The sequence below is a fragment of the Musca domestica genome, unplaced genomic scaffold (assembly GCF_030504385.1).
Source record: "Musca domestica strain aabys unplaced genomic scaffold, Musca_domestica.polishedcontigs.V.1.1 12, whole genome shotgun sequence".
In the NCBI taxonomy this organism is placed as follows: Eukaryota; Metazoa; Arthropoda; class Insecta; order Diptera; family Muscidae; genus Musca; species Musca domestica.
The window spans coordinates 1,363,883-1,391,531 of NW_026712155.1; the positions used below are offsets into that span (position 1 = coordinate 1,363,883).

The following is a 27,649-nucleotide window of genomic DNA, read 5'->3' on the forward strand; positions in this document are numbered from 1 at the left end:
AAGAAAACAAAGTCCAACGTCATAATTTTTACATTTTTTTTTACATTTTATTGAATGAAAGCAAAAATTTTGGATGTAGCATCAAATTTTAGAATAAGTTTTGATTTGTTCGAATTGGTCACCTTTGGCACAAATTATGAAGCTGAATGAATAATGAAACCGTCACACACTGACCGAATCTTTTTGGGCCATTCCCCACGAAGCGCATGATTGAGGTGATCGATCTATTGGTAATTTTTAGAGCCAACCTTGCTTTCCAAAATACTCCAGACACAATAGTCCAACGGATTGGTATCCGAAGATGTTGGTGGCCATTGTGCCCTGGAAATGAAGCGAGGAACCTCATTTTGTAATCATTCATGGGTTGCGCGTGCTGAGTGCGATGGTGCTGAGACCTGTTGGAATGTCCATGGTCTGCGGCCAAATGTTGCGTGCCCAAGGCTTTAATACACCCTCCCGAATATTTTCGCTATAATATTTGGCATTTATTCTGATGCCACGGTCGATTAATACGAGCGGAGGGCGACCATTGGCTGTTATGATGGCCCACACCATCACCATGGTCGGCGCTTGAGTTCTGGTGGCCGACCGAAGGTGCACATTTTTAGCTGACCTCTTTGACAAGTAAACACAAACATTTTGTTGGTTTACAAACTGCTGGACAACGAATGTTTTCTCCTCGGAGAAAATCAAATTCGGCAGTTCACCACTTTCGGCCAAGCGAAGCAACTCTTTAGCTCTTTTAAGTCTATTTACTTTCTGTTGCGGTGTAAGTCCTTGCACTTTTTAGAATTTCAACGGTTTTACCCCGAGCTCATTTTTCAATATTTTCCGAATGGAATATTGCGATATGTTCAGCTCACGAGCCATTTTATGGCCACTGCGACCCGGGTTTGGATCAAGTCGCTTCTTTACTTTTCGAACCATTTCTGCCGATGTTGCTGTTTTCTTCCGCCCACTTCCTTGACGACGGGCTACGCTACCAGTGTCACGGTAACGAGCGATGGTACGAGACACAAAAGTTGTATTCACAATTAAATGCCGGAGTGCTCTAATGATAGGCACTTGTGAGTTTCCAGCCAAATATAAAGAAATCACACTAACTTTCCATCACGAATAACTTTTTTCTGGCAAATTCTCACCAAAATGCTTTTGTAATTGTTAACTGGAATAATTTTAACAGCTGTCGGACGAGTGGCTTAGAAATGGCAGCAGTCTGAAGTTGGTTACAGTTTTTTCATCTCACCCTGTACATTTCAAAGGAAGTGGACCAATGTGTTTCATCAACTCGAAAAGCGGTTTCTCAAATGAAAAAACAAATATAAACTTTCAAGCAAACGCTGTACTGAAAATGGCGCCCAAAGTGTTCTTGAGCAGCAACTCAAATAAAGAAATGATTATCTCTCCCAAGAGAATTATTGCCTTAGCTCCTCCGCCCTTGAGATATTTATTCCAAACGAGTGACTTTTATTTTATTCGCATGCTTTAATTTAATCGTCCTCTAATTGGATGCAATATCGTTGGCCGAAATTCATTCTACTGGTTTAAAACTCACTGAACTGAGACAGTTTGCAATGTTTAATCGTTCAAACAACAACTTTTGTTTAAAAAAAAAATAACAGCTAAATAAGCTTTTTAAGCTCCAATTTTTACATTGCGATGGAAAGAGCTTTAAGCATTCAAACATTTTGCAACAGAATTGGGATCGCCAAAATCAGTGGTGTTGACTTGACGTTTTGTGGAGTGTGATTTTTCTCTTGGCAAATTGGCGGCCCCAACCGTGCAGGGTACGAACGGCACGCCATTTATAAACAACGAGGCAACCGTTATCGAAAGTAGATCGTTACCAGCCTTATCGAAGGCAACACAACACCAATTTCAAATTGCGGACCAAAACAAAAAAGGAAAATAATTAACAATAACAACAATTGAATTGAATACAAATATAAAAAAAAAATAAATTATTAAACATTTGAATAAACACACAAAAAACATGAGCGGTGTCTTGAGACGGGGGTCACTAAGTTTTGACCTTGATAACCGATCGAAACGCGGTAGCATCGAATCGAATTTGTATGGCGGATATCGGGATATGAAAAATGCCCCAACTCCCGAAATCAGTGTAATATCCTTTGACTTTCGGCGGCATTCGGCCGATTTGAAAAAAGACAACACCAACAATGGCGACAGCGACCCAATTCATCAGCTGCAAATACCCGTGGATGTGCCAAGGAAACCCAGCGACGATCCCGACAGCGATATAATATCCAATTTCATTGGCCATTATGGCAAATGGAACTTCATTTGGACATTTGTCTTGAGTTTGTTTCAAATAACTCCCACTTTTCAAATGTTTGCCTTTGTGTTTCAGGTGAGCAATAAAATCAATAAGATCGACAACAAAACAACAACAACGAAAAGTGAGACATTCAAATAAATAAATCGTGAACTTAACTTTAACCATTACCTGTACTGAAAATGTCGATATCTTTACACCAGCTGTGAACTAATATTTGTGTCTATGTATGTGTGTGTGTGTCGTCCAATTCCTTGCTATTTAAATCGTTTTACCTTTAAATGGAAAAATAGCCAAGCAAAATGTGCTTTTTGAGAAATGCCGCCGCCAGTTAAAAAAAGTTGTAAAAAAGAGTGTTTTTTTATTTTCTTTAACCAAAAACAAAAAAAAAACGATTAAATAAATTTGTATTTGGAATACAAATGGCCTAATGATCGGCTAATCATTTGGTTCTTATCATCCTCAATGAACGGCAAGACCGTGTCTATCATATCTGAGTGCGTCCAGTTATCTAAGGCCTAATTATCAACAACCGTTACATTGACTGTGGCAAATTGTAACTTACATACGTTGCACATACATACATACGTATATCTGCACATGTTACATATTTCTATTGAGACATCAAAAACCTTTCAAAAAACAAAACAAATTTGAAGTGTTTGCGGTTTGTTTGTTATTGGAGCTGGGCATTGTTTGCACAGCTTTCAAGTGCCACACAAAAAAGTAGCTGCGGCTAGTAGAGGCCAATATGTTGACATTCGAACGACGTCAAACGTCAAGCTAAACTTCCAAGCGCCGCAATGCAAAATATGACCCTTGACTGCGGCCATACCAAATTTTCGAAGACATTAATCCAAAGAATAAACAATTGTTGATAGATAATTGATAAAGTCTGTAGGTGGAAATAGATATGCGAATGTGAATAGTTATTTGACTGGTGATCTTGTAGTGAGCTATAAAATGGGTTCGTGTATGTATATGTTTTCAAAGACTAAGTTCATCTTTGAGATAACATGACTTCAGTCAAATCGCATTTTTCAAATCTGCCCATGTATTTTTCATTATCGTTTTTTCTTCTACAACAGCTTATGTGCCAAAAAATAGTTCATTTAGAGTTTACTGTACAAAATTGGGACTCCAAAGATTTTAGTAAGGATTCCTTTTAGGAAATCCCTGTAAATGTCTCCGGAACCTGCGTATCCCCCATAAATAAATGTCTCCCCATTAATTCCAACCAGATTAGGACATTAAATCTCTTTTCAGCAAATGACGAATAGTGATCTACTATCCACAAAATCTTCAATACAGGTATATGGTATGATAAACCGTACTTATCAACATTATACGTACTCAGGAGTTCCTTGTACTTTAACACAACATTTTTGGTTGGGGAAAGTGAAATGCTGCCATAGATGTTACAATCACATACATGTAGAGATTTTCCAAAAATGTAGCAAGAATACTACCTATGTCATAAATCTGGCGTTTATGATGCCAAAATTAACATTCGGAAACATACTTCTTGTTATAAAAGTAGATAATTAAACCGTTTTATTTTTTTAATTTTTTTTAGATAAACACATTAGAACTTATGGACTATCCCGAAAATTTCCCAATTATTTTTCAACCCAATTTTATAGAACCTTTTCAGTTTTCAAAACTGTCAAGATACAATTTGCATTTCCCAAACAGAGTGAACAACAAATTTCATTTCCTCTCGACTAAAATATTGAAAACATCGATCGAAAATGTTCCTCCCTTCCACGACGTCAACAAACAATTAATTATTCTTAGAATTTTACAATTGCCTTTTCGGCGAGCATTATCAGAGCAATTCTATTTGCTCGGCGTTCTCGAAGTGAAGTTGATTTATCTGAACGTCGTCGTTATTTGTCAATAATATACCTGTCTGTCTGCACTAATTGGGTGGGGAACGGTAGCAAGTGAAGTGTTCGAAGTGGAATCTTTATTGCAAAGAAGCGGTAGTAATGCCCTCTCAAATGTGATTTATGCTGATAACGGGGCTTTATCTCTCTCGTGTTTATTATGGTACTCCAGTGTTGGCATTTGCTTTTATTTTTATGTTGCTTATCACCTGTATCGTCTACACGACTCATGTTGCGGATTGTCACAGAAGATATGCTAAATGAGTTTGCGATTTGTATACCCTGTCTGTTTCAATGGAACAACAATGTACTCTGCTGCTTCAGGGACCAATACCACGTTGTCCCGTCCATTAATTTTTCTATAATTTAATCATGCCAATTTTTGTACAAAATGTTAACTGCTTACCCTTCCCCCCTAAAAAGACAATGCTATACGAATACCACAGTAATTTGCAAAACCAAGCAACCCAATCTTCTCAAATAACAACATCTCATATTCTTCGGTTACATAAAAGAATCACTTGTGGAGGCAAGATTCTCGACTCATACACGCACGCACATTCTCTTCGAAACGACATCATTTATTTTGACAATGACAGTGCAGTGCGGTTAAACTAATACCAGCATTTAAATCTTAATAAGCTTTACTTGAACCCAACTAATGACAGCCATCAATGGCACGCACCCGTCCGAAAACTCAACAAGTTAATCGCAAGCGGGCCATATGTGCGTTCACAATTACGTCGCATGCAAATTACACAAACGAACAAACACACATACATACACACAACAATGGAATACCCATACTACTGCATTGAACAGATGCACTCTCGCACTGTGTGCTCGCTCCCGCATGTTTCAAATGCACGACAAGTTCCGGTAATATATCACCGGCAACAGGTTTCACAAAAATTGACAGTTATTTCGTGTACAGTGAGATGCGATAATAAGTACAGAAAACAAGTGTTCTGTATACGAACTAAAGGTTGGGACACATTAGCAGTTCGACGTCGTAGCATGGCATATTAAGGACACATTATGAAATTATGAAAATGGTATTAATGGCTTTCATGTAGTATGCAGATTGATTGATTTAATAAAAACATAAATCCCATAGGCATATAAAGACTCGTACATTTAGGGTACTATCCATGTTTCATAAAAAAATTAAATGCAATTCTGTGCTGGAGTCTTATATTGTCAAATAGACTTTTACATATGCAACAGTTGGTTTTGTTTATTTTTCATTTTTTAACAAAATTCTTGTATTGGGGAAAACCCGCAAAACAAGAATGAAATTTTGAGGTTATTCCACAATATTGATTGAAATATCTAAATTAGAAGGACAATGCAGTTTTATTTCAAAATTGTACAATGTGTCGTCCATTAACGTCGAAAATATGCATTTATTTTGCAACTGAATTTGAAATAATTTCAAATTATTGTATTTTTTTATTCAAAACAATACACACACACACAAAATGTGTATATGTTTAGACAGAATAAGGGCACCACAAACATGGATTAAGGGGGTAGCTTTGTTAAACCTTCTGTAATTGTGTCATGGTACTAGAATAAAAGAAGATTTTTCATATTAATAAAAAGTGGTACTATATATTGATGAGAAATATACTTGAGTCGAAACATAAATATAAATATATATATTTATGTTCAAGCAATCACCAGTAAATTAGATTTTATCGAGAGGCGCTAAAGAATTAAAAATGTTTGTGCATAAATGGAAGCTTACATTCGTCCTATATTTATTGCTTTGTTTTTTTTTCTTGAATTTCCATTTTTGTCTTGCTTTTGCGGGGTAATTTTTTCGTAGTTAGGATGAATCGTTTATGTCTCAAAAAGTTTGCCGTTGTCTCAAAAATATATACATGCATACATAAAACTGTATTATTGTAATACCAACTCAATGACGCCTACTGTATATCACAAAGGGTGTTGACACACCCCTAACTAATCGCAAATCACGTTATTTTATTGCCATCCACCATGCCATGAAATCCTACATCCAATAATTCTTCATCGAAATTAAAATGTCGGATTTCGTCATAAGTGGCGTTTAATGAAATGAAACGCTGTTCATTGCCTCCGTGACGATGGCATGTGCTCCGCTTGCAGCCAATCGATATCGCTCGTCACCTGTCGACAGTACCGCAGCACGACTTGAAAATAATTTGATAAATGAAATTAATTTACAAACAATTTGGCAATTTTGCAACAAAAACAACAATAATGAGGTGTAAGTAGTGTGACAAAATAATCAACAATGATTGCATAAATTATTATCATTGTTGTTGTTGTTATTGCTGTCATACACAGACCAATATATCTGTGTATGTCTATTAAAACAAAGGTCTGTCTGGTAACTTTTTCTACAAAAAATTTTCATCAACTTCTTTTAGAGAGAAAGAGAGAGAGAGAGAGAGAGAGAGAGAGAGAAAAGGTGGGTCTATTCTATTTAGTAACAAAAAATGGGAAAAAAGTAAACTGGTAAAAACCTGCAAGCACCATAAAAAGAAACAAAGCACTTTTCTATTAATAATAATATTAAAAAAGGAAACAACTAAGGTGTGGATACTAAGCAGCTTGAAGTCTTCGCATGGCATATTTTGCCACATATCATAAAGGTATGCCAGAGCCGCTCTCGAATCCTGTCGTCGTTTCCCCTAATAATTTGACATTAATATGCCTTACAGCAACAATGTGAAAACATTGTTAAAACTTTTGGCTAATCAGACAGACCTAATGTCTGTGCGGAGTATGGTGCGGCGTGATTTAATGATGGTGATTAAAGGCAACTACTAACTAAATTGGTAAAGGATGGTGAACGGTTTCGATTGACAATCATATGTTGCGTATAGATGCACGCACACACACACACACATGTGAGTGTTGTACCGCACTCTGGTATTTGTGAATTTCAAGTTCAATGTCACACTCAAACATTCTCCGTAGCATAGCAGCAGGTTTGCATACGATCTTGCAGTTGTTTTAAGGAAGTGTTTTCCCTCCACTCTGTTGACCCCCTCGACAAACTCTTTGACTGCAACTCGCCATAACTTCCGTTTAATTTAGTTTTGTCAATGATTTTTCGCACTTCAATGTTTGTCAACTTTCTAAAACAAACGTTCGTTCGAACCAAAAATACGCGGACTTACAAACCGGTTGTCATTGATATTGGTACTGGTACCAGTCAAGAGATTACACTTGGCAAAAAGTGAGGTAATATTACAAACATACTTACATTTGTGTGATTAGAGCGCAATAGCAATAACAAAAATAATAACAATAACAACAGCTGGGCATAAGCGTGGTTCATAACTAGCGTTGACCTAATATTCCATAGCTTAGGCTGGTACATAAAGCTGCTGTGCGTCGAAGCACTTTAATTGCCCTGATCCAAATGTCACAGCCTCATTTGGGGGACAGATGAACTATAAAACCGAGAGTTAAACAAATGTGCAAATCTTAACGTGAGACAACAAATGAAAATAAAAAAAAACATTTGCTTTAACCCAGGGGTTGTTCTATTCAGGAAAAGTGAACAAAAATCTACCCTTCTATTTCATTCGAAAATCAAGGCAACAAATTTGCATGAAATATGTCAGTACATTGTGTTCTTTGAAATAAAACTTATACGAAAATATTTGCCCATAAGTCTCATACCAAATATGGATCAGATCAGGTACCAAAAGAAAAGGTCCGATTTCGACCGATCCGATCTTGTCTAGATGAAAGTATTGAGATGTACTAAGTCTGAATGAAATCGAATGTTAATTTCGCGGTTTATTAGCTTCATAGATATTCAAAATCTTGGCAAGTTGTGGGGGAGGTACCAGAAGGAGTGGACCGATATATACCATTTTCACACCAGTTCTTGGGTGAATAATATTGTGATGTGTATAATTTGAATACAGTTGGACCCTTACGTCACATTTTATAAGAGTTATAATTATTTAAAATTTTTTACCCTTTGTTGGGGAGGTACTTGATGGAGTGAACCGATATTGTCCATTTTCCACCTTACCGAGCACTGATACAAATATTAGAATTTGAAAGTTGAAGAAAAATCGGATTATCTTCTCTCTTTCCGTTATTTCGATGAGGCACTACCCATATGGCTTAGGGTATACAAAGAAGTTAGGAAATTGTATCCACCTGATTATAATGTGTAGAGTTTTTGCTAAATTTTAAACCATGCATACACGATAAAGGTTAAATAAACACTTGGTTAACTTCTCTCAGTATAGGGTAGGTTATGGTCAACCCCACAATATTGTTGTTATCACTGAATGCATTTAAAGTCATCACGAGACTACCTAACGGTGCCATCGCCTTAACTTTGTTAGGAAGCGCCGATCACATTCCACACACATAATGGGAGAGAATAATTATTGCCTAATTGACATCTGTTTCGCTCGGTGTAATTGTTTCGAATTCTTCATAAATACCTGCCACATTTGCAATGCACAACCTGGATGACCAATAATTCTCCGAATGTTGGGTGTATCAATTTCATTTGCGAGACTTAATTTATGTATTATTTTTAATGAATTTCATTTGCTAGGTGATTGTGTGTATGTACGGCAAGAATCGATCACTTCACTGAGGATAGATATTACAGGCATTTTATCTAGCGACGTGATATATATTAGGTCATATCGGATCTAGCTGATGAAGTTTTAAGATAAGATAAGTCTGTTGGTATGGCCATTAATTGGCACCGGAGCTATCAAAATGCTGCGATAGCAATTTGCACATATATATTTTCGGGAGGGAACTCTTTTGATCGAGATCATATGGCCTAATGTAGAAGAGACACTCACACCAACATACGTACTTCATACATGTGTGCATAAATCTTTAGATTATTTCTGTTCTTGGCGGCGCAACTGGGGTATCTAACATTTTTCTCAATCAGAGTGTTGTCAGTCGCTAAACGACCTTAAAAGTGGTAAAGTAACACTCAACCAGCTACCCAACGAACGAACCAACGAAAATCTGTGACACCCCAGCACTCGTCCCCCTTCCCCAGTATCGAACGTTGCCCGACGCCATGGCACAAAGTGTAGAACAGCAATTATTTTTGGAAGCTGAGAAGATAGATTTTAGCCAACTTAGCCAAGATGAAATCGAAAGTCTGCAATCGAAGCGTTTATCGTCAATTTTGAGGCATGGTGGTCTGTGGCAAGCCACCTGGTGCGGCATTCTATCCATCTTCCAAGGTGTTTCCACATTTCATATTTTCACCTTTGTCTTTCAAGTGAGTACAAGATATAACCACCAATTCAGCCATGCGAATGGCATGAATGGGAAATGCTGTAGTTCTGGGACTGACGAATTGCCAATGCGAATAATCACGTTCACCACCTACCTACCTGGCCACAAATTCGTCTATCGATTGATTGGTAATGTTAGACTTCTTTTTTTGAATTTGCCGCTTTAATTAGTTGCAGTGTTTTGGTTTTATTGTTGGCTTGCACCCACCAACATCGTGTTGTTGTTGTTGTGATTAATTTTCATGGATATTGTGAGACGTTTTGCAATAAATTGCTGTTGTGTTTTTTTTTTTTTTTTGGTTTGGCTTCATTGCACTTGTTTGTTGGTCGGTCGTTCGCTCGGCTGGTTGGCTGGTTAGTTGGTTGCAAGCGGGAACACCATCGTGTTTGGTTTTTTGTTACAATAGCCCTCACCCACTAATTCAGCAATTGGGGGAAGGGCAAACCAGCCAACGATTTGTAATCAAGGCAAAATTATTAACCACAATTTTTAGAATTAGCCTCTGCCGCACCGGCAACATGACTTCAGCCAACATATTTACTAACTGTTCATTTGTCCAGTGATTTGTGTGTGGTTCTTCTTTTGCCCACTGGTGCTTCGTCAGTTGTTCCTTATCATGGAACGAACGCTTGACATTGATGCCGCAGCAATGAAACCAATCACAGGCAATTAATTATGCGAATTGTTTTCTTGTTTCCTGGCAATGAAATAAGGCTACGACTTTTTTGCGACACTTAAAGTCTGTACTTGCAAAGATCTGGTGAGATTCAAGGCAAGGCCAATCATACAGAATGAAGCGATAAGCCAAAAATGATGCAAAATTCGTCAATATTGGATATGTCTGATTACTTACCCAGTAAGATTTACTCGGTAACTACTAGCCGGAGCGTAATTTCACTCAAATGAAAAAAAGTATGGCAAAAAGTGTGGGGGTGTATTTAATAAAAATAGCTGATTTGTTTGAATAAATATCACCAACGAATGTGATAGTGTAAAGAAAAATACTAAAATACTAAAAAATAAACTAATATTTCAATTATATTTGAAAATAACAGCTGGTTGGTTGAATTTTCTAGATCTTGCCAGAGATCAATTTCTGCCAGAAAATCCAACAGCTCCCAGAACTGCCAAAATATCTCTCTTTATTCACTCTCATCTACTGGACTTTTGAGAAAACGGACAACTGTTTGGTGACAACAAATGTTTGGTAACAATTGTTACAGTAGAAAAGAAATCTCCCACAAACTCTTTCTCTCTTTCTCATATTAGTGGCCACCTATGTCGTAAAGCGAAAACCAGCGAAAATTTGTTAATATGATTATGGTTTTTTCTAGATGTCACATTTTGATACCCTCCAACATAGAATGGAGGACATATTAAGTTTGGCGTTTGTTACACCTCGAAATATACATTTTAGACCTCACAAAGTATATGTATACATTCTTAATCAGCATAAAATTCAATGTCGTTTTAGCGATGTCCGTCTCTCTGCCCAATATAACTGTAATGGCTATACGCGGATCTGATCTGGAGGTACAGTTGTATATTGAGTATACCAACATTTGGATCTTTATAGACAGTTCTATGCAGGGATACAGGAAACGTATACTGGAAACACAAACTGCTAATTTACAGAAAATTCAGTTTAAAATTTTGACAAAAAAAAAAAACCAAAAAGGCTTTTTGGTTTGTAGCAAAATTAGCAGTTTGTGTTTCCAGTATACGTTTCCTGAATCCCTGCATAGAACTGTCTATAAAGATCCAAATGTTGGTATGGTCATCATACAACTGTACCTCCTGATCAGATCCACGTATAGTCCCCATATAAAAATACTCCCCAATATTTGGTATTTTGATGATTTTAGATACATTTTTTAACAGAATTATTTCAACCTTGTTATTTGGAGTTCGTAATAGGTATTTAAAAATGTACTGGGAACTCTGTCAAATACAGAATATTGGTGCTGCTTTTCGCTGTCATTTCTAAGCCACTCGTCCGACAATTGTTAAAATTATTCCAGTGACATCTCATTATATTGTTAACAAGTGTAAAAACCATTTTGGTGAGAATTTTCCAGAAAAAAGTTATATTTTGATGGAATTCAAGCGTGATAGTGTGATTCCTTTATATTTGGCTGGAAAACCATAAGTGACTATCGTTAGACCACTCCAGCACTTAAATGTGAATAAATGTTTTGTGTCTCGTACCATCGCTCGCTGAACATATCGCAAAATTCCATTCGGCAAATATTGAAAAATGCGCTCGAGGTAAAGTCATTGAAATTCCAAAAATGCAAGAACTTACACCGCAGCGGAAAGGAAATGGACTCAAAAGAGCGAAAGAGTTGCTTTGCTTGGCCGAAAGTGGTGAACTGCCGAATTTGGTTTTCTCCGATGAGAAAACATTCGTTGTCCAGCAGATTGTAAATCAACAAAATGATCGTGTTTACTTGTCAAAGAGGTCAGCTGAAAATATGCACCTTCGGTTGGCCACCAGAACTCAAACGCCGGCCATGGAAATTTTGATGCTATTTCCGACATTTTTTGCTTTCATTCAATAAAATTTAAAAAAAAAATGTAAAAATTATGGCGTTTGACTTTGTTGCAGTTTTAAAATCACACCCTGTATATAGGCGACTCCAATTATGAACAACATTTAAAAAGTAAATTGTTCATCATACATTGACAAGAACATATATCGAAAGTCGATGTGCAAATCAAATTGGATCATTTGAATTCTGATCACCTGTTGGCTATTTAAACCGATTCGGGGTATTTTTGCGGTCATGAATCCACAGCATTCTAAAGTATTCAAAATAAAAATATACATACCCGTACATATGTACACTTATGTTATGAATTTTGATGTTTGTGAAGTTATAAACGATTATTGTTTTCATTCATGGGTGCTGCTCACGCAAAACTACAAAAAAAGAGATCATGTCACCGGAGAGGCTTGGCAGAATAAACTTAAGTAAATTATTGATAAAAGCCGCATGACAACGTGAATTCAAGTAAAAAGTTTTCAATCAATTCAGATTGTGTTTACAAAACGAATGTTAATGTACCCGAGTTTGATGACCTAAAACAATCGGAGTATTAATTAAAAATGGATAATAACTTCTTAGCATTATTTTAGTTTTCTATTTCTATTCCTATAAAAGCCAGTCCATTATTCGTGATTAACCTCTTTCCAAATGCGATCAAGTTCAAGTGTACAACTACTTGTACCTGCCTGTGAAATGTTGATAGTTGCACTCAAGTGCCACCGTATTTGGCCATGATATATATTTTTCCCCGTCAAATAATTGCATTGGCACCTGAGTATCTCCAATGCAATGAAGCCAATTAAATATCACAATGATATTTGACGCTTCAAATTATTGGAGTTCCATGGCATTTCTGCAACGTGCAACATTGTGCCACCTTTGACATTTCGAATTGGAAAACTCACATTCAAGTCGACAAACATTCTTGTCTCTCAATAACAAAGAACTGATCTATTTGGTCACGTTTTCGATCGTTATGTAAATTTGATATCTGATACAACTGTTTGTATATTCGTTCGTTCGTATTTGTCACCTGTTGCATGTCAATGGAACGGACTGGACTGGGGAGACCACACCACACAATAAACACCAAAGCCGTTTGGTGGACATGCTAACGTTCATTCAGTTCATTGTTGACACATTTAACAAAAGAGTACTTCCCATAATTGGTTTTATTGATACAGAGTTCTTTAAAAAAATAGTTGCATACATCAAATTACTCAGTTCGTTTTGACCCAATGAAACTATTCGCTATTCCAACTACAAGACTTATATCCACTCTCAAATTCTATTTATAAACATTTTATTTCTGTTCTTGGAGAGAAAACAATTAAATACACAATAAATTCTCTTCTTCCCCTTTCCTCCAAAACAACATTTCTAGACAGCCGACAAAGATTTCTGGTGTGCCCGACCACAAAATATGATGGACATGAATGCCAGCGAATGGAAAAATCTAACCCAGACTACCGATTCGTGCTCAATCTGGAATATTGACTTTAGTTCGATGGACTCCATACAGTCCCTATTTAATTATATGGCAACATCGGATGCCCCGCCAAACTACACCCAGTGCACCCAGTTTGAATTTGATGGAGACCAATCCATGACATTGGTCCAGGAATTTGGTTTGGTTTGTTCAAAGCGTCAGCTGCTGAGTGTGGTTGAAATGTGTTTCTTGGCCGGGGCTGCAGTGGGCAGTGTTTCTAGTGGTTGGATTTCAGACAAATTTGGTCGCAAACATACCCTGATGAGCTTCGCCCTATTGCAAACGACTTTTGGTAAGATTTAGTTTTCCCCCAAATCTATTCACATGTCCAATTAAATGGAATTATCTCTACACACACACCCACAAACAGGCACTCTCTTGGCCTTCTCGTCGTCCTTGGCCATGTACATGGCTTTACGTGTGATAATTGGATTCGCCTCGATGACAGTGGCCGTTGTTAGTTTCGTGCTAGTGGTCGAATTGGTCTCCGGCAAGTGGCGCACCGTGATTGGCATTTTGAATATTCTGCCGGTTGCGGTAACGTATGTTCTGACAGCTGGTATATCCTACTTCGTGCGAGATTGGCGCACATTGCAGCTGGTCATATCGTTGCCATGGTTTGCCATATTATGCATTTGGTGGGTAGCATTTGCTCAAACTTGTCCATGCGGTCAAATTAAATTAAATTTTCATTTTTCTACCCCCACCCCCACAGGTACTGCGTCCCCGAATCGCCACGGTGGCTTTTGGCCAGAGGTCGCCTGGAGGAGCTGTATGCCATTGTTGAGAGGGCGGCTCGTCTAAATGGTACCACATTGCCGGCTAACTACAAAAAATCACTGGAGGCTGCAGTGCCGCCCTCAGCGTCCAGTGACCAAAATGCGCCGACGTCTGTCGTCAATGGCTCTGTCGACGGCGATGCAGTCAATCCCTCAATGAATGATACAAATACCAAGGCAGCGGAGCTGGATGCCAACGCAAGTCCATTGGTTGTAGTTTTCAGCCGAACCTATTTGCGTACCACCTGTTTGACCCTGGTTGTCTGGCTGACTTTGATAATTATTTATTTCGGCCTGACTCTACATCTCAGCAACCTTGGTGGCAACATTTATGTAAATACGGTAAGTGTAATCCGGAATGGCCTCTGGCCCCAACGGCCTCCACCACCTTGCTTTTGCTCGCTACGGCAGGGGGTGATTCGTTCTTGGCATTTACAAACTTATCTGGATATCCCTGATAAGTTTTCTGAATTGAGTGCGGTCGTCGGCAGGTCTCCCTCTCTCTGCTCACATTGGTTTCCATTAATGTTTTGCATTCAAACAAAAACGATGAAATCTATTGACATATGTATTTCAATAACTCAAACTGACACACACACACACAGCTACATGCATATTCATTCACACTTACGTTAAGGATGTTAAATTACAAAATGCACTAAGTTGTAATTTAACAATGCACTATTCCCGATTCAGGATCGAGTAAAATTTTGACACTTTGTGGAAGAGTTACTCGAAGGATTGTTGTCAGGCCTAAATTTAATACGAAAAAATTACGATCCGCTAAGTTTGCATTAAATCGTTCATCGTGGTGTGTGATTATTGAAAAAGTTGAAGAGTAGTTTCATGTATCTCATTTATTCAGATAAGCATTCCCAAGTAAGCAGAGGAGCCATCAACAATTTCTATTGCGCTAAATGTTCCCCCAAGATTTTCCATGTAACAGGTGCATCTGTTTGTGACAGATAATGCCTAAAATTAAATATTTCTAGTTTTTATAACCCTACAAAAACCAATAGGACCGCCATATATCATTGTGTATCATTACAAATTATGTGGGGAAATGAAGATGAAATTGCAGTGACATCGACTTAGTTCGCTTTGCATAGCAGTGTAGTTAGCATCCGACTTCTCTATTGCTGTGACACATGGAAATTGTATACATACTTATCAACAATTTACAAATATGAATTTTCTATTTATCTCTTTTTTTGTGTGTTTTCCTGTGAATTATGAATTTATTTATGTTTTGGCGCCCAAACACACACACACACACACACCGCCACAATCATCTACAATATGCATCTCGAACAGGCCATTGCGGGTGCCGTGGAAGCCGTTTCAATATGCCTGAGCGTGTTTGTTGTCCTGAAATTGGGTATTCGCTTGAATTTAATAGCCTATATGCTGATACCGGGCATCTGTTGTTTGGCCGTCAATATTGTGCCCAAGGGGGATGAGAATCTTATTTATGTGATAGCATTGGCCATGATTGGTAAGTGTCATCTGTGATCCACGACAATACGAGTGTAATAAAAAATTGAATTTCCTTTGAACTTCGAACAAACAGCCAAATGTATTATTGGGGCAAACAATGCCATTATCCCCACCTACACGGCCATGCAATACCCAACGGTGGTGCGTAACTTTGGTGTGGGCATGGGCAATCTGGCTGCTGGCGTCGCACTGATACTGGTCCCATATATGTGGCTTTTGGTAAGACGAATTAAATCAAATTTAGATTTTCGCCCTTTTCGATTGACACAAGGATGGCTTTCTTCTTTTGGCATATTTTCAATAGGAACACATAGATCCCTTGTTGCCGATGAGTATAATGGGAGTGTGCGGTCTTATTGGAGCAATTGCGTTGGCAATGATGAAAGATGTTCATCCGTGATTTGGACACCGACCCGACACTCTGTGCGTGTCTTTGTGTGCATGTGTAACATTAATCATCAACCATCTGTGATAAAAAGGGATTCATAATTTGAGGCACAGAAATAGTTATAACAATTTGTATATTGTTTAACTTTCGATTAAAATTTGCTCGGTATTTCATTCGAGTTCCATAAATGTAAGTGTGAGAATAATTTCATTATTCATAACATATCCGGGACAAAATCTACTTCTTAGACCTAAATTAATGTAGGTGGCTATGTTTACTTTATTTTGTGGTAAAAGGTAAAAGCTATTTGATTTAAGCACTCCCATTGCCCAGTCGGCGAAAATGATTGTTATTCGCCATGGGTTTCAATTCAAAATTGCACCCAGGCTTATGAATGGATTTGTTGGTAAGCCGCCTTAATAGAACATAGTAAGTTAAGTATTCCTATATAGGTATATGTGTTAAATTTTGCCCACCAATTCACATTCATTTAATTTGAGTTAAGAAATATTTTATTTATACCCACAAAAATACTATGTTGATACTTTATTCATTAATGGTCCTTCATAAAATTCAGAGAACGATGATGAAAATTCCAAGAAAGGTGAATCTCGATTCATGAATGAAAATTGTTTTATAAAGCTATTGGTTATTATTTCACATTGTTCTATGTAAATTAAGCTATATGTATCTAGTTTAAGTTTAATTTGTTTATATGAAAATAAAAAGTTTAATTTTTGTTAAAGAAGACAAAACTAAGATTCCTTTACTTAAATGAAATATGCTCAATTCAAAAAGAAAATAAAAATGAAACTTTTAGAACATATCACTTGGTTTGCCTGGGGCGTATATCTCCCCAAACATATAAATGGTTATGTGCTTGGGGCATATGAGTGTAAATGTACGAATCATAAGCCGACACTTATTGCATGTTTTTGAGAGTTATTATTTTTTCAAAATTTTAAAGAAACGCGTAAAGTAATAGCAATAGTGTTCAATATGTTGACCCTTTGTGGAGAAGGTATCGGGAGGAGCAAACTGGAATATTTTGTATTCACTCTAGTCCTAGTTTTTGTAAGAATGGTTAAAGTTTAAAGAGAGTTGTAGAACTTTTGAATTTAAATGAGTTGTAATTATTCAAACTGTATACCCTTTGTTAGGAAGGTACGGGAAAAATGGGTCCAATCAAATTGGATATTATTTTCGATTTCTAAAAGACATTTGATTTTTTTCTTGTAGTACCACAGGAAGTGGAAACATAAATCCATTTTCTCACTCTAGATCGAAATAGAAATATTGTTACGTGCATAGTCCGAAGTAAATCAGGGAATCTTTGCGCGGAATGTTGACTTTTCTTACAAAAAGGAGTGAGCCGATTACAATTTGTAACTTTTTCTGAAAATCTTGAGCTTTTGTGATATAACGAGATAACAATCTTGGTTTTAGAAAAGATGTTTAGATGTGATATGTGTGGATCGTGCCCGTGGGCCAGACAAACTGACGGATGAACATGACTCGAACATATCCAAAGAGACATGTGGTCTAAAGTTATTATTATTTGGAGTCATAGGAAGTTTTTAAGTATTTGGCGGTTAGTCAGCAGATACATACCACCACTTTAATAAACACTTCTATAACCATATTTAGGAATTAAGGGCTCAGTTTTGCTGGCATTAACTATACCTGGTTAAATGTTCATATCTTTGAACGAATCGAAGTTATATCTAAAACACCACGTGTTAGAAAACAAAAAATTTCAGGATACATACACGACTTGGAACAGAGTTATTAAATTTAACGATTTAGGATTCAAATATATAATCCATTTTCCCGCCGGTGCCAAAAATAGCAAACCTCAAAAAGGCAAATTTCAAGTTCCTCATGAACCATAAATATAGAACCGTGTTAAATATATTCGCTAATATTCATTGGAAAGAAAGCTATTTAAATATTTAGAGTGAAAGAGGAAGGTCATCAAAATATTAAATACCTTCATAACATTAACTCTTTTGAAAAGAAATATAATAGATAAAACATATTTTATAGTAATTTTATTAATAGAAAATATTCTAGGCAGGGATGTCAATGTGTCTAAATATTTGGTTTTCAACTGAGCTCTAAAAGTACCAGACTGTTTTTAGAGGTTACATTGCAGCAGCTTTATATCGTTTCAAAAGCTATACCATCAAATAAACTTTTATATTTTTTTTTCATTTTAGACACCAACCAAAAGCTGTTGCTCTTCTCAATATGATTGGACGCAAGGCAAGCTCCATGTATGAAACAACGAAATATACACCACTGCTCAATCGAATAGATTCATAGATTTTATAATTATTTATTGCTTTTACCCCTTAGAGAAGAAGAAATGAGGGCATTTATCGATTACAATGATATAAGTTTATCTTCAAGGTGCTGGGTAGGATTGTTTTAAATATTCTCACGAAAGTCCTAAATTAATTGCCCCGGCATTTTGTACGAAAATAGTATTTTTCATATAATTTAAGGCAATATATAAAGCAATATGAACTTGAATAAGTTTTAAACCCATCTCGGACGTTGTCCAAATTTGCAAAACATAAAAGGATAAACATGAACACATCAGTCTATTGAGTTCAACAAAGTTTATGTAAAATACACAAATTATTGGAAATTTCTGTTTCTGTTTAACATTTCAGAATGCCCTTCATCCGTCGTTTTTTTTTTTTTTTTTTTTTTTGTTTTTTTGCAAACTCCCTTGATGAAATATTCAACCCATAATCGGTGAAATAATGATGTCAGTTACGTCATTGTGAAACTGCGATAGGAATATTAAATCAGTGCGTGAAATAAGTGCTTTCGAGTTGTACATCAACATTTGGCTCATTTAATATTCTCTACGCGCTTGTGAACTGTCTTCATAACAAGTCATTTTCTTATTTAGCTTTTTTCGTGCAGAAAGATTTTATACAAAACCAAATAAACTCGCCGTTGTGGGAACTGTATCGCCACCTCTATCTGTAGCTATATGAATGAATGTGCAAATTACCATCGAAAAGGAAAATTCAAATTCCCGAAAGCCGTTATATCCGTTATTAACACTCTAGATGAACGAATTGGAGCACAATAGTATTCCTCTAGTCAACTCTCTGTGCATTCACACGCCTGCGCACGACCAGGGCTCAAAGAAAGACAACGCCAAAGAAAAGTTTTAAAAGCTCTGGCTGCTGGTGTACAACAGTCGGTAGACGCACTCATTTGAAGCCACGTATAAAACTGCAAAGCTGCCTCAAAAGTAAGACATTTTATCAAAGTGTTTTGTTGGTAACGGTTATAGAGTCCAAAAATAAAATTGAATTGAACAAATTTAGAGCGCTGCCAAGCTGCACATACAAAAAAAAAAACAACAACATGAAATTACAAAATCCCCTGGTAAGTAAGAATTAATTAGCCATTAGCTATAAGTCAGCTGCCAGCAGCCACCACAGCCCAAGCACTCCAAAAACTGGACTACAAAATCGGATTTTGGATATTTTGCTCAAATATTGCGCTACTCGACATGCCCGTTCTAAGTCATGTTTATGGAATGTTGAACCGGATCAAACGTTTTTTTTTTTTTTTTTGGCAACAGCAATCATTAATCGTACGGACCCAAATAATCAATGGCGTGGAGTGCCAACAAAAGTTACCTACCCATTTAACCATTAAGTGCGAAACATGGAATTCAAAATACAAGAATAGCCAATCTTTGGGCTAATTAAAGACATTCTCTCTGTCTAATTGTGTGCGTGTGTGTGTTTCTGTGTTTGGCGGTAATTAGTGTTCCCATTAAAATCTTATCTGAATGCAGTCAATTCAAATCGGATTTATTGTCTCTTACTGTAATTGTTATTATCCAAGCCAAGGTCTAATAACTATTCAACAACAACAACAATTGAAATTTTCGGAATTATTTTATTGTATGCAACAACAGCAAAAATGTAAGAAATAACATTGTTCGGTATGCATACAGAAATAAGTACGCCGTCGTAATAATAAATCCAATAACTGGGTATTGATCACACTTTGCAACCAACCGCTTGTCCGTCACAATGGCCACAGTCAAAGCGGACCCAAAACGAGATCGAGTCAATCAAATGTAAGCAAGCCATCATGTTGGGCCCAAGAGCAACAACAGCACTCAGTCCCATGGAGTGGGGCGGCTACCAATAGACTTGGCCAATTTGTTTTGGTCCATAGCCCGGGCAAGTGTGCGTACCAAGTATGAATGAACGAATGACAGTGCGGACTGAAATATGAAACTGATTTCAATGAATTGACCTTTAAGAGGGGGATTAATTAGTGGAGTGTATTTGTGCCTCACAATTGCTACAATTGCTGGTGGCATTCACTCGACTGGCTGTGTTCCGGCCACGGTTGTTACGCTGGTTACATTGGCCATTTGAAGGTAGCTCATTGTAAAAAGTATTGTTGGAATTTTTTGGCTTTGCTTTAAGAAGCAATTTGTGTAACAGTTAAATGCCGGCTCGCACAGCTACCGCCCGCCACCTGAAGCTCTTTTATTTTGTTTTTTTTTTTTACTTCTCGGGCTAGTTAATTGTTAGTTATTTTGCATTTCGAAGCATAAAGTTAGCAGTCACAAGAATGTCGGTGACTGTTCTCCCATTTCTACTGTGTATCGGAGAATATGAGAGCTGCTCCGCCGCTTGGAGTTCAGTAACTGTTACAGTTTTGCAGAACTGCATTTGTGTTGATATTTACGTTTATAGCTTTACATACGTACGTATATCCATCATTTTGTGAGATTTTATGAACACACCCAAGGACGTCCACACTTTCAAATGTATCTAGATTAATGTATCTGTATTTTACAGAGCTAAAAATGCATATGAGCGTTGCAAGGCAAATGGATCACATTAAACTTTAGAAAAATAAACTATAACAATTACAAGGTAATTCTGTAGAGTGTTTACGCAAATGCGATGCCAGTTTGAAAGCGAGTTCCAAATTGCTGATTAACATCAAGCGGCTTAAAACGATCGTAAACAAATTCAATAATATTACGGCATTATGCCAAGATGTGTGCATAGAATCGCCGAAATTGCTTCAATTTTTCTTAATAAATGTTTAAGAAATATGAATAGTGCTCTCCTGTTGGAGTATTTGTATGTATGTGTACTTCTGTATGAGTCAGAGAAGATCTAGGTAGTTGCGATGCTCCATATCAGTGATTGTTCAGCCATTAATATTACTATTCTGGATTTCTGGCAAAGAGGTTTCCTGGGGGTTGGGTGCACCAGTTGTCTCATACCAAATATAATTCCAAATGTATTCATGTCACCACTTAAGTACATTTCAAATTGAAAATCGAATAAACGATTTATATGGGAATTAAATCTCGATCTGAACATGTATTAACCAAAGTGTCCTGAAGTATTTTACGTATTAGCTTTCTCGTACCAAAAATCTCTGTTTTGGGAAGCATACATGTATATTCAGATAAAACATATATCTGGAAACTATAGATATATCTAAACAGATTAGATCCATGTTGGATCGTTCTATTCGAAATATACTTTGAAGTTCCAAAAATCATCTTTTTCATCTGTTAGGCAGAAGGAGAGTGGAACCGATTTTATGTAAATGCCTCGACTACAAATAAGGTCTCGAATCTAAACGGGGCCAGGCCAGGAAAAGGTCAAATTGACAGAAACATATTAACGGGAGCTACAGTTGCATCTTGAGACCATGTTTGCTAAAATCTGCCCTACTTGGGAGAGTTCTATGTGTAAGAGCTCTATTCAAAAAATTTTTCTATTTTAGCAATTATTATTTGTGTTTTACACCGTGAACTCATATTTTACGAGAGTTATTATTATTATTTGAAATTTAGACCATTGCGAAGGTATCGGATACTTTCTTCTCTTAATATGCGATTTAATTTTTTTTTTTTTTTTTTTTTTTTGTAAAACATTGCCTTTTGTTGGGAAGTTATCAGAAGAAATGGTACATATAGACAGACAACACACTGAGGGCACTTTCAAACGGCAAGGAACAGTAAAAGTATTAGCAAATACAAACGATTTAAGTATTTTACAATTACTAATGTAGACTTTTTACCACTGGGACCGAGTCAATAAAATGTATGCACATGTACACGATACTATTCTGTGAAATTATTTTCTAATGTGTCTTTCCTTAAAGACTTCCGCATGCTCTTGCTTTTAAAGTGTTAGCCCATTAGTCATCCAGCTAAGGAATTAAAAACTTCTTAAGTTAGTCAAACATACATAGATAAAAAAAATAAATAAACACAATCATGTTATGGTAATGCATGTGATCGTAGTGTGTCCCATTAAAAATTCTTTTGAAATAAATGCACTTTCGATTGCCGAGGAAAAGACAATAGCGGGACATGCCAAGAAAATCTGACTGCACAAACCAGTTTCTAAACAATTCATTTATGGTATCTGAAATTCAATTGAAGCTGAAACAAATTAAATCGCAACGTTTGTTCACTGTGTCTGCCGACATCGACAATGAAGTGGTATAATATTGGGCATAGCCAGCCAACCACCTAGCTAGCTAGCTTACTGACCCGTTGGTTATGATGTTAAATATGTTCGGAATGCACGTTTTTGTGGCTTTGCTAGTTGAATTCATATAATTTACCTAAATAAATAAAAATATTATATTTGCCGGAACGATTATGGTAATGGCGTTATGCTTTAAAATATTGCTTAGTTTTTTAATGCTTTATACAACTTATTTATTTCACTTTTATTGGGTTCAATTTTCTAAGGACCATATACATTGTATCGCAAATATTAAAACTTTCGAATTGTTTGCTCATAGTTCGTTGCAATTAGGCAACCTCTAGTGTAGCGTGTTTATTAACCGACCACACCAATCCAAACCATTTTACATATATTTTAACTACATCTCGAGCATCTTTCCAAACCCACATACAAAAACATGTCAATATTATTGAAGAAGTTCTTCACAAAGCAATCAGGGTGTGGGAGAGCTTATTCCGCCAATGAATGCGATATTCAAAACATATCATTGCGTTTTGGCAACAAATTGTAGGCTTGAGCTTAAAAAAAATAAAACAAACAAAAAACAACATTGGTAGAAGAAATCAAGTTCCTTGTTTGTGGTTACCCAATCTACTGGCAATTTTTCCACCTGAACGATTCCAAGTATCGAAAATGCAACTACACCAAATATCTGCGCAAAAATGAAATGCAATGCAATTTATTGAGGGTAACAGCCGCACTCACGGACCAGCGAGCGAAGGGAGGGAACATATATTTTTATGTCGATCAAACTAGTTTTATAATATCTGCTGCTCTAATGCCTTACATTCTGTCTGCATGTCAGTTGGGTTGCTTGCTAGCCAGTCAGGTATTCAATGACGTAATCGTCCAAGCAGTGAATTGATTTAATAACCGAGCCCAAAAGAAAGTTACATTTGGCGAATTCAAATCGAATTGCCTTATGTCTAATGGGGGGAATAAACTGCCACAGAGATGAAAACCCGCAAGTGAGTTGGAGAGCGTGATAATGACATTGGAGGAAAGTCGTTGCAATTTAAATTACATTTCCACATATTTCCTCCAGAAAAACAAAACACAAGAAAAACCAGTCGATTTCCACTTGTCGTCAATGGTAGCCGGTAGTAATGCTGAAAGAAATGCATCAATGGTCAGCTTCCATTATGGGCAGTTCGATGTAGACAAACATTAACTACACATTCAAACTGCATTACGCCATAACATGTCATGAACAGTGAAATAAATCAACCGCCTCAGGGAACTGGTGCACAAACGGATCAGTGATTACAAAAAGTTCAACTTAAAAAATAAGTTTTTCGTTTGCAACTTTAATCTTTGGAAGTATCTGTATTCTACATTCAGTTTCAACAGCAATCCTAGTTGGTTATTACAATTAAGGAAACCAATTGCAGCTTATTTCAATCCCCGTAAAACAGGTTTCTTGAAATTCTGAAGTCATCAGTCACGTACTCGTATTGTCAGACCAAAAAAAAGCCCAGATGCGAACAAATCTATGCCAGTACATTTCCCACTAGATAAATATTTTCAAATCAACCAAACCGAACACCAGCCAATTTAAAGCCAAGACACGCCGTTGTATTTGGTTTCTGCGCGTATGGGTGCTAAGACATTAATTTATGTGAGTGAGTTTTTGTAAAAATAAATCTGTATAAATGTTTTTACAAATAAAAACAATTAGAGGATTTTTTATCCTACACTACACTGTGGTAAAGGGTATTATGTCCTTGAGCCTTGGCTCTTAATAGACAAAAGAAGACATTATAGACCCCTAGTTCATTTAGATAAACTACATGGGGTAACTTTTTAAGTCGATTCGTCCATATGGTACAGATTACAGTCCACTGACGAACACTATCGAACTTGGCTGCCATCGGGTCAGATTTGGAAATAGCTTCCATGCATAATTCACGTTTATTGTGAAATAAATGTGAACCTTTAGCCCAAATAGAATAGGTTTTGGCATATACGACCGAATTCGACATAGATACAGCTCAGTTCGTCAAAGCCACAAAATAACGGTATTTGGTAAAATAAATAAATTTCGAAAAATTTGTATCTGAATACACACTAGAAGTATCTCTTACAAAATTTATCGAAATCGGTTCAGATATACATGTAGCTTTCATATATAATTCCCTTAAATTTGATGTAAATAATTCACAATACCATCAATTGGGGTGAATTTTTAACCTCGCGATCAGATTTTAGTTTACCAAGTCAGAATTTAGTCTACCAAGTCTACCACATCTTGACCAAACCGGTTCAAATAAAACTTTGGTTCCCATATATGTGTATCATCCGATTTTATATTTAGGCCTACTCAAAGTTACGATATTCACTCTATACCAATATTTTGATTGTGTAAGAGTTCCATGTGCCATTTTTACTTTCTGAGGTATGTCTGACATGTCCGAATTTTCCGATATCTGCTTTAATTTTCGAGATGTACGTATTAGAAAACTAAATTTGCAATGCAATGAAATAGATTGTTTAATATTCTATTTAAAAAATTTGATATTTATAGACATCGAAGGTTTCCATTCTTCAGTAAGCCATACTCAATGACATATGTTTCATGTTCTTAAGTTTATCAAAGTTTTCCATTTCTTTTCAATTTTTCAAATTTTAGTCGCTAATTGTGGTCGCAGTTCTAATCACTAGCTGCGTAGTTGAGGCACAGCTGCCGCCACGTCTATTAATACCAGGAGCAATACCTTTGCCTGCCCCACGATCAGCACCTCAAGCACGTCGTACACGTCCACCAACTTTGAGAGCACAAAATAATTTGATTCCAGCAAATATCCCATCACGTATTGAGGAAGCCAAACCGGTCACCGAATCAGGAGAGGATGAAACACCTGACGTATTTTTGCCGAACCTATTAAGAGAACAACAGCTAGCCCAGGCACAACAATCACAATTCCAACAAGCAGCCGCCGCCTTCCTCAATAATGATCCAAGTGTAAATGCTCTTCAAGAACCATCAGTCGACTTTGAGTCATACACCACGCGATTCCCTGATCGCACCTTACCTCCACCAACAGTCCAACCCAGCCACAAGCCTAATTACAATGACTTTGGCATAGGTTCAAATGTCATTAGTACGCCTAGATTTAGCCAGGAAAGACAGGCACCCCCACCACAAGTTCAAGCTCCCGTACCACAACGTGAACGTTCCAATGTAATCAGAAATCGACCAACTGCAGTACGTGAATCTAGGCCTCAGTACGAACCCCAACCAGTCCAAGTAGCCCAACGGCCAAGACCCAAACCCATTCAATCACGCCCATTGTATGATCAAAATCAAATAGAAGATAATCAGCAAAACAGACGCCAAAGGCCCGTCGCACAAACCACAAGGAAATGGCGCGAAGAAAATGAGGACGGCACCATTGTGTGGGGTTATGAAAACGATGATGGCTCGTTCAAGGAAGAAATTATTGGCGTTGATTGCATAACAAAGTAAGTACTTTCACACCACCTCATCTTCCACACATTAACCCAACGAATCTGAATTATTATTATTTTAGGGGAACTTATGGCTACATCGATCCTGATGGTAACAAACGCGAATACCACTATGAAACTGGTATCAAATGTGACCCCAACAAACGTGACCAGACTGATGAATACCAGGAGAACAACTTTATCAACTACGACGACAACAAAGCCGTACTTCCAAACGGCATTGAAATCGATATGACCCAGCTGGGCAAGAAGAAGTCCAAGAGACCCGGTGTAAATTACCGAAACTGATGTGTCCATCGTCTCATGCTAGTTCATAAGTTCTGCACTGTATCCATATCTTGTAATGTTTAGGTTTTATTATTTTATAGAACATACAAAGTCTTACCATTACCATACAAATTGTTCGCATTCAGATGTTGAAATCGTACCTTCAACAATAAATTAAATGATATGATAATTATTGTATTCCTTACGACTAGTTTATTGATGGATTGATTAGTTACTGATTGACAGGCAGGCAGACACACAGCTGTATTGAGTTGTTGTTTTACATAATCTGCAAGAATGAAATGAAGGGAAATTCAATTTTGGCGTAGCACTAGTACGGTCTTTGGCGTCTAATGGGTGGTAGTCGATTTGGTGGCGTGATGGAAATATCCAGAAAGTCGCCGATGCAAAATTTCGCCTGAGCTAATGTCTTGTTGTCGTCGGCACCCTTTTGTCCAGTACATGTTACGCCGATTTCTCGCATTTGAAAGTGGTTATTACGAAAATTAGGATACACAACAGCAAAATCAAAGTAAGTTCCTTTCTTGCGAGTGTCGGGGTTGACGTCGCGCACCAATGAGGTCAGTTCATGCAGTGAAGCATCCATCCATGTATAGATCTGTAGTTCATTGGTAGGAACATTTCCATACATATATTCGGACACCGAATGATGTCGCCCCGTCGAGCAAAACACTCGCAAAAGCAATGGACATGTCTGCAAAGAATCGCATGATAAAACCTTTAGTATTCTCTAATGTTCTGAATGACAATGTTTACCTTTTCACGGTCAATTTGTTTAATTTGGGGCTTCTCTTCCACAATCATAGATTCTACATTAGCCATGTTTTATAGTTGTCCAAAATATAGCTATTGAATTAAATTGTCCTTTATCCTTTGGGGAGCGTGCAGCAGCAAGACAAGCGTCTTTCCTAAATGAACTATGAATTATTGTACGAAAAGAACTATCGGTTGTCAGTCCCGCCCTATCGTTCATATTGTTTCCTTATGCCATGTTCTCACTGAAATAAGAACGATAAATGTCATATTAAGGTGAGAACATGGTAGAAGAATATAGGTAGACGCGTCGACACAGCTGCTGGGACAATGAACTGTCAAACCAATTTTGAAATTGAAAATGTTGAAGGAAAAATTATTTATATTTGTAAAAATTGTTA

General features: G+C 37.0%; 3 protein-coding genes across 4 annotated transcripts; 2 read left to right on the forward strand and 1 right to left on the reverse strand.

Moving 5' to 3' along the window:
* Positions 1-1,831: 1,831 nt before the first annotated feature.
* On the forward strand, positions 1,832-16,926 carry LOC101895385 (organic cation transporter protein). Its single transcript, XM_011295560.3, has 7 exons — positions 1,832-2,371; positions 13,414-13,810; positions 13,889-14,156; positions 14,234-14,639; positions 15,612-15,792; positions 15,868-16,013; positions 16,099-16,926. The coding sequence occupies exons 1-7, from the start codon at positions 1,994-1,996 to the stop codon at positions 16,192-16,194; spliced, it is 1,872 nt and encodes a 623-aa protein (XP_011293862.1). The 5' UTR covers positions 1,832-1,993; the 3' UTR covers positions 16,195-16,926.
* Positions 16,927-19,432: 2,506 nt separating this feature from the next.
* On the forward strand, positions 19,433-26,672 carry LOC101894109 (uncharacterized). Of its 2 annotated transcripts, none has more exons than XM_005186747.4 (3): positions 19,433-19,593; positions 25,369-26,201; positions 26,270-26,672. In XM_005186747.4, exons 1-3 carry the CDS (start codon positions 19,573-19,575, stop codon positions 26,493-26,495), a joined length of 1,080 nt encoding a protein of 359 aa, XP_005186804.1. In that variant the 5' UTR covers positions 19,433-19,572; the 3' UTR covers positions 26,496-26,672. The 2 variants fall into 2 exon arrangements, with proteins under 2 accessions (XP_005186804.1, XP_058974013.1); XM_059118030.1 differs by lacking the exon at positions 19,433-19,593 and adding an exon at positions 23,507-24,357.
* On the reverse strand, positions 26,542-27,425 carry LOC101894277 (histone deacetylase complex subunit SAP18). The gene is made up of 2 exons (XM_005186748.4): positions 27,252-27,425; positions 26,542-27,189 (listed from the first exon to the last, which is right to left on the reverse strand). The coding sequence occupies exons 1-2, from the start codon at positions 27,315-27,317 to the stop codon at positions 26,806-26,808; spliced, it is 450 nt and encodes a 149-aa protein (XP_005186805.1). The 5' UTR covers positions 27,318-27,425; the 3' UTR covers positions 26,542-26,805.
* Positions 27,426-27,649: the final 224 nt, after the last annotated feature.

Coding starts and splice junctions, on each gene's coding strand:
- LOC101895385 (XM_011295560.3), top strand. CDS start 1,994: ATGAGCGGTGTCTTGAGACGGGGGTCACTAAGTTTTGACCTTGATAAC. Junction 13,811..13,888: donor CCTATTGCAAACGACTTTTG/GTAAGATTTAGT, acceptor ACCCACAAACAG/GCACTCTCTTGGCCTTCTCG. Junction 16,014..16,098: donor TCCCATATATGTGGCTTTTG/GTAAGACGAATT, acceptor TATTTTCAATAG/GAACACATAGATCCCTTGTT.
- LOC101894277 (XM_005186748.4), bottom strand. CDS start 27,317: ATGGCTAATGTAGAATCTATGATTGTGGAAGAGAAGCCCCAAATTAAA. Junction 27,190..27,251: donor AACAAATTGACCGTGAAAAG/GTAAACATTGTC, acceptor GATTCTTTGCAG/ACATGTCCATTGCTTTTGCG.
- LOC101894109 (XM_059118030.1), top strand. CDS start 24,334: ATGGGTGCTAAGACATTAATTTAT. Junction 24,358..25,368: donor GTGCTAAGACATTAATTTAT/GTGAGTGAGTTT, acceptor TTCAAATTTTAG/TCGCTAATTGTGGTCGCAGT. Junction 26,202..26,269: donor GGCGTTGATTGCATAACAAA/GTAAGTACTTTC, acceptor TTATTATTTTAG/GGGAACTTATGGCTACATCG.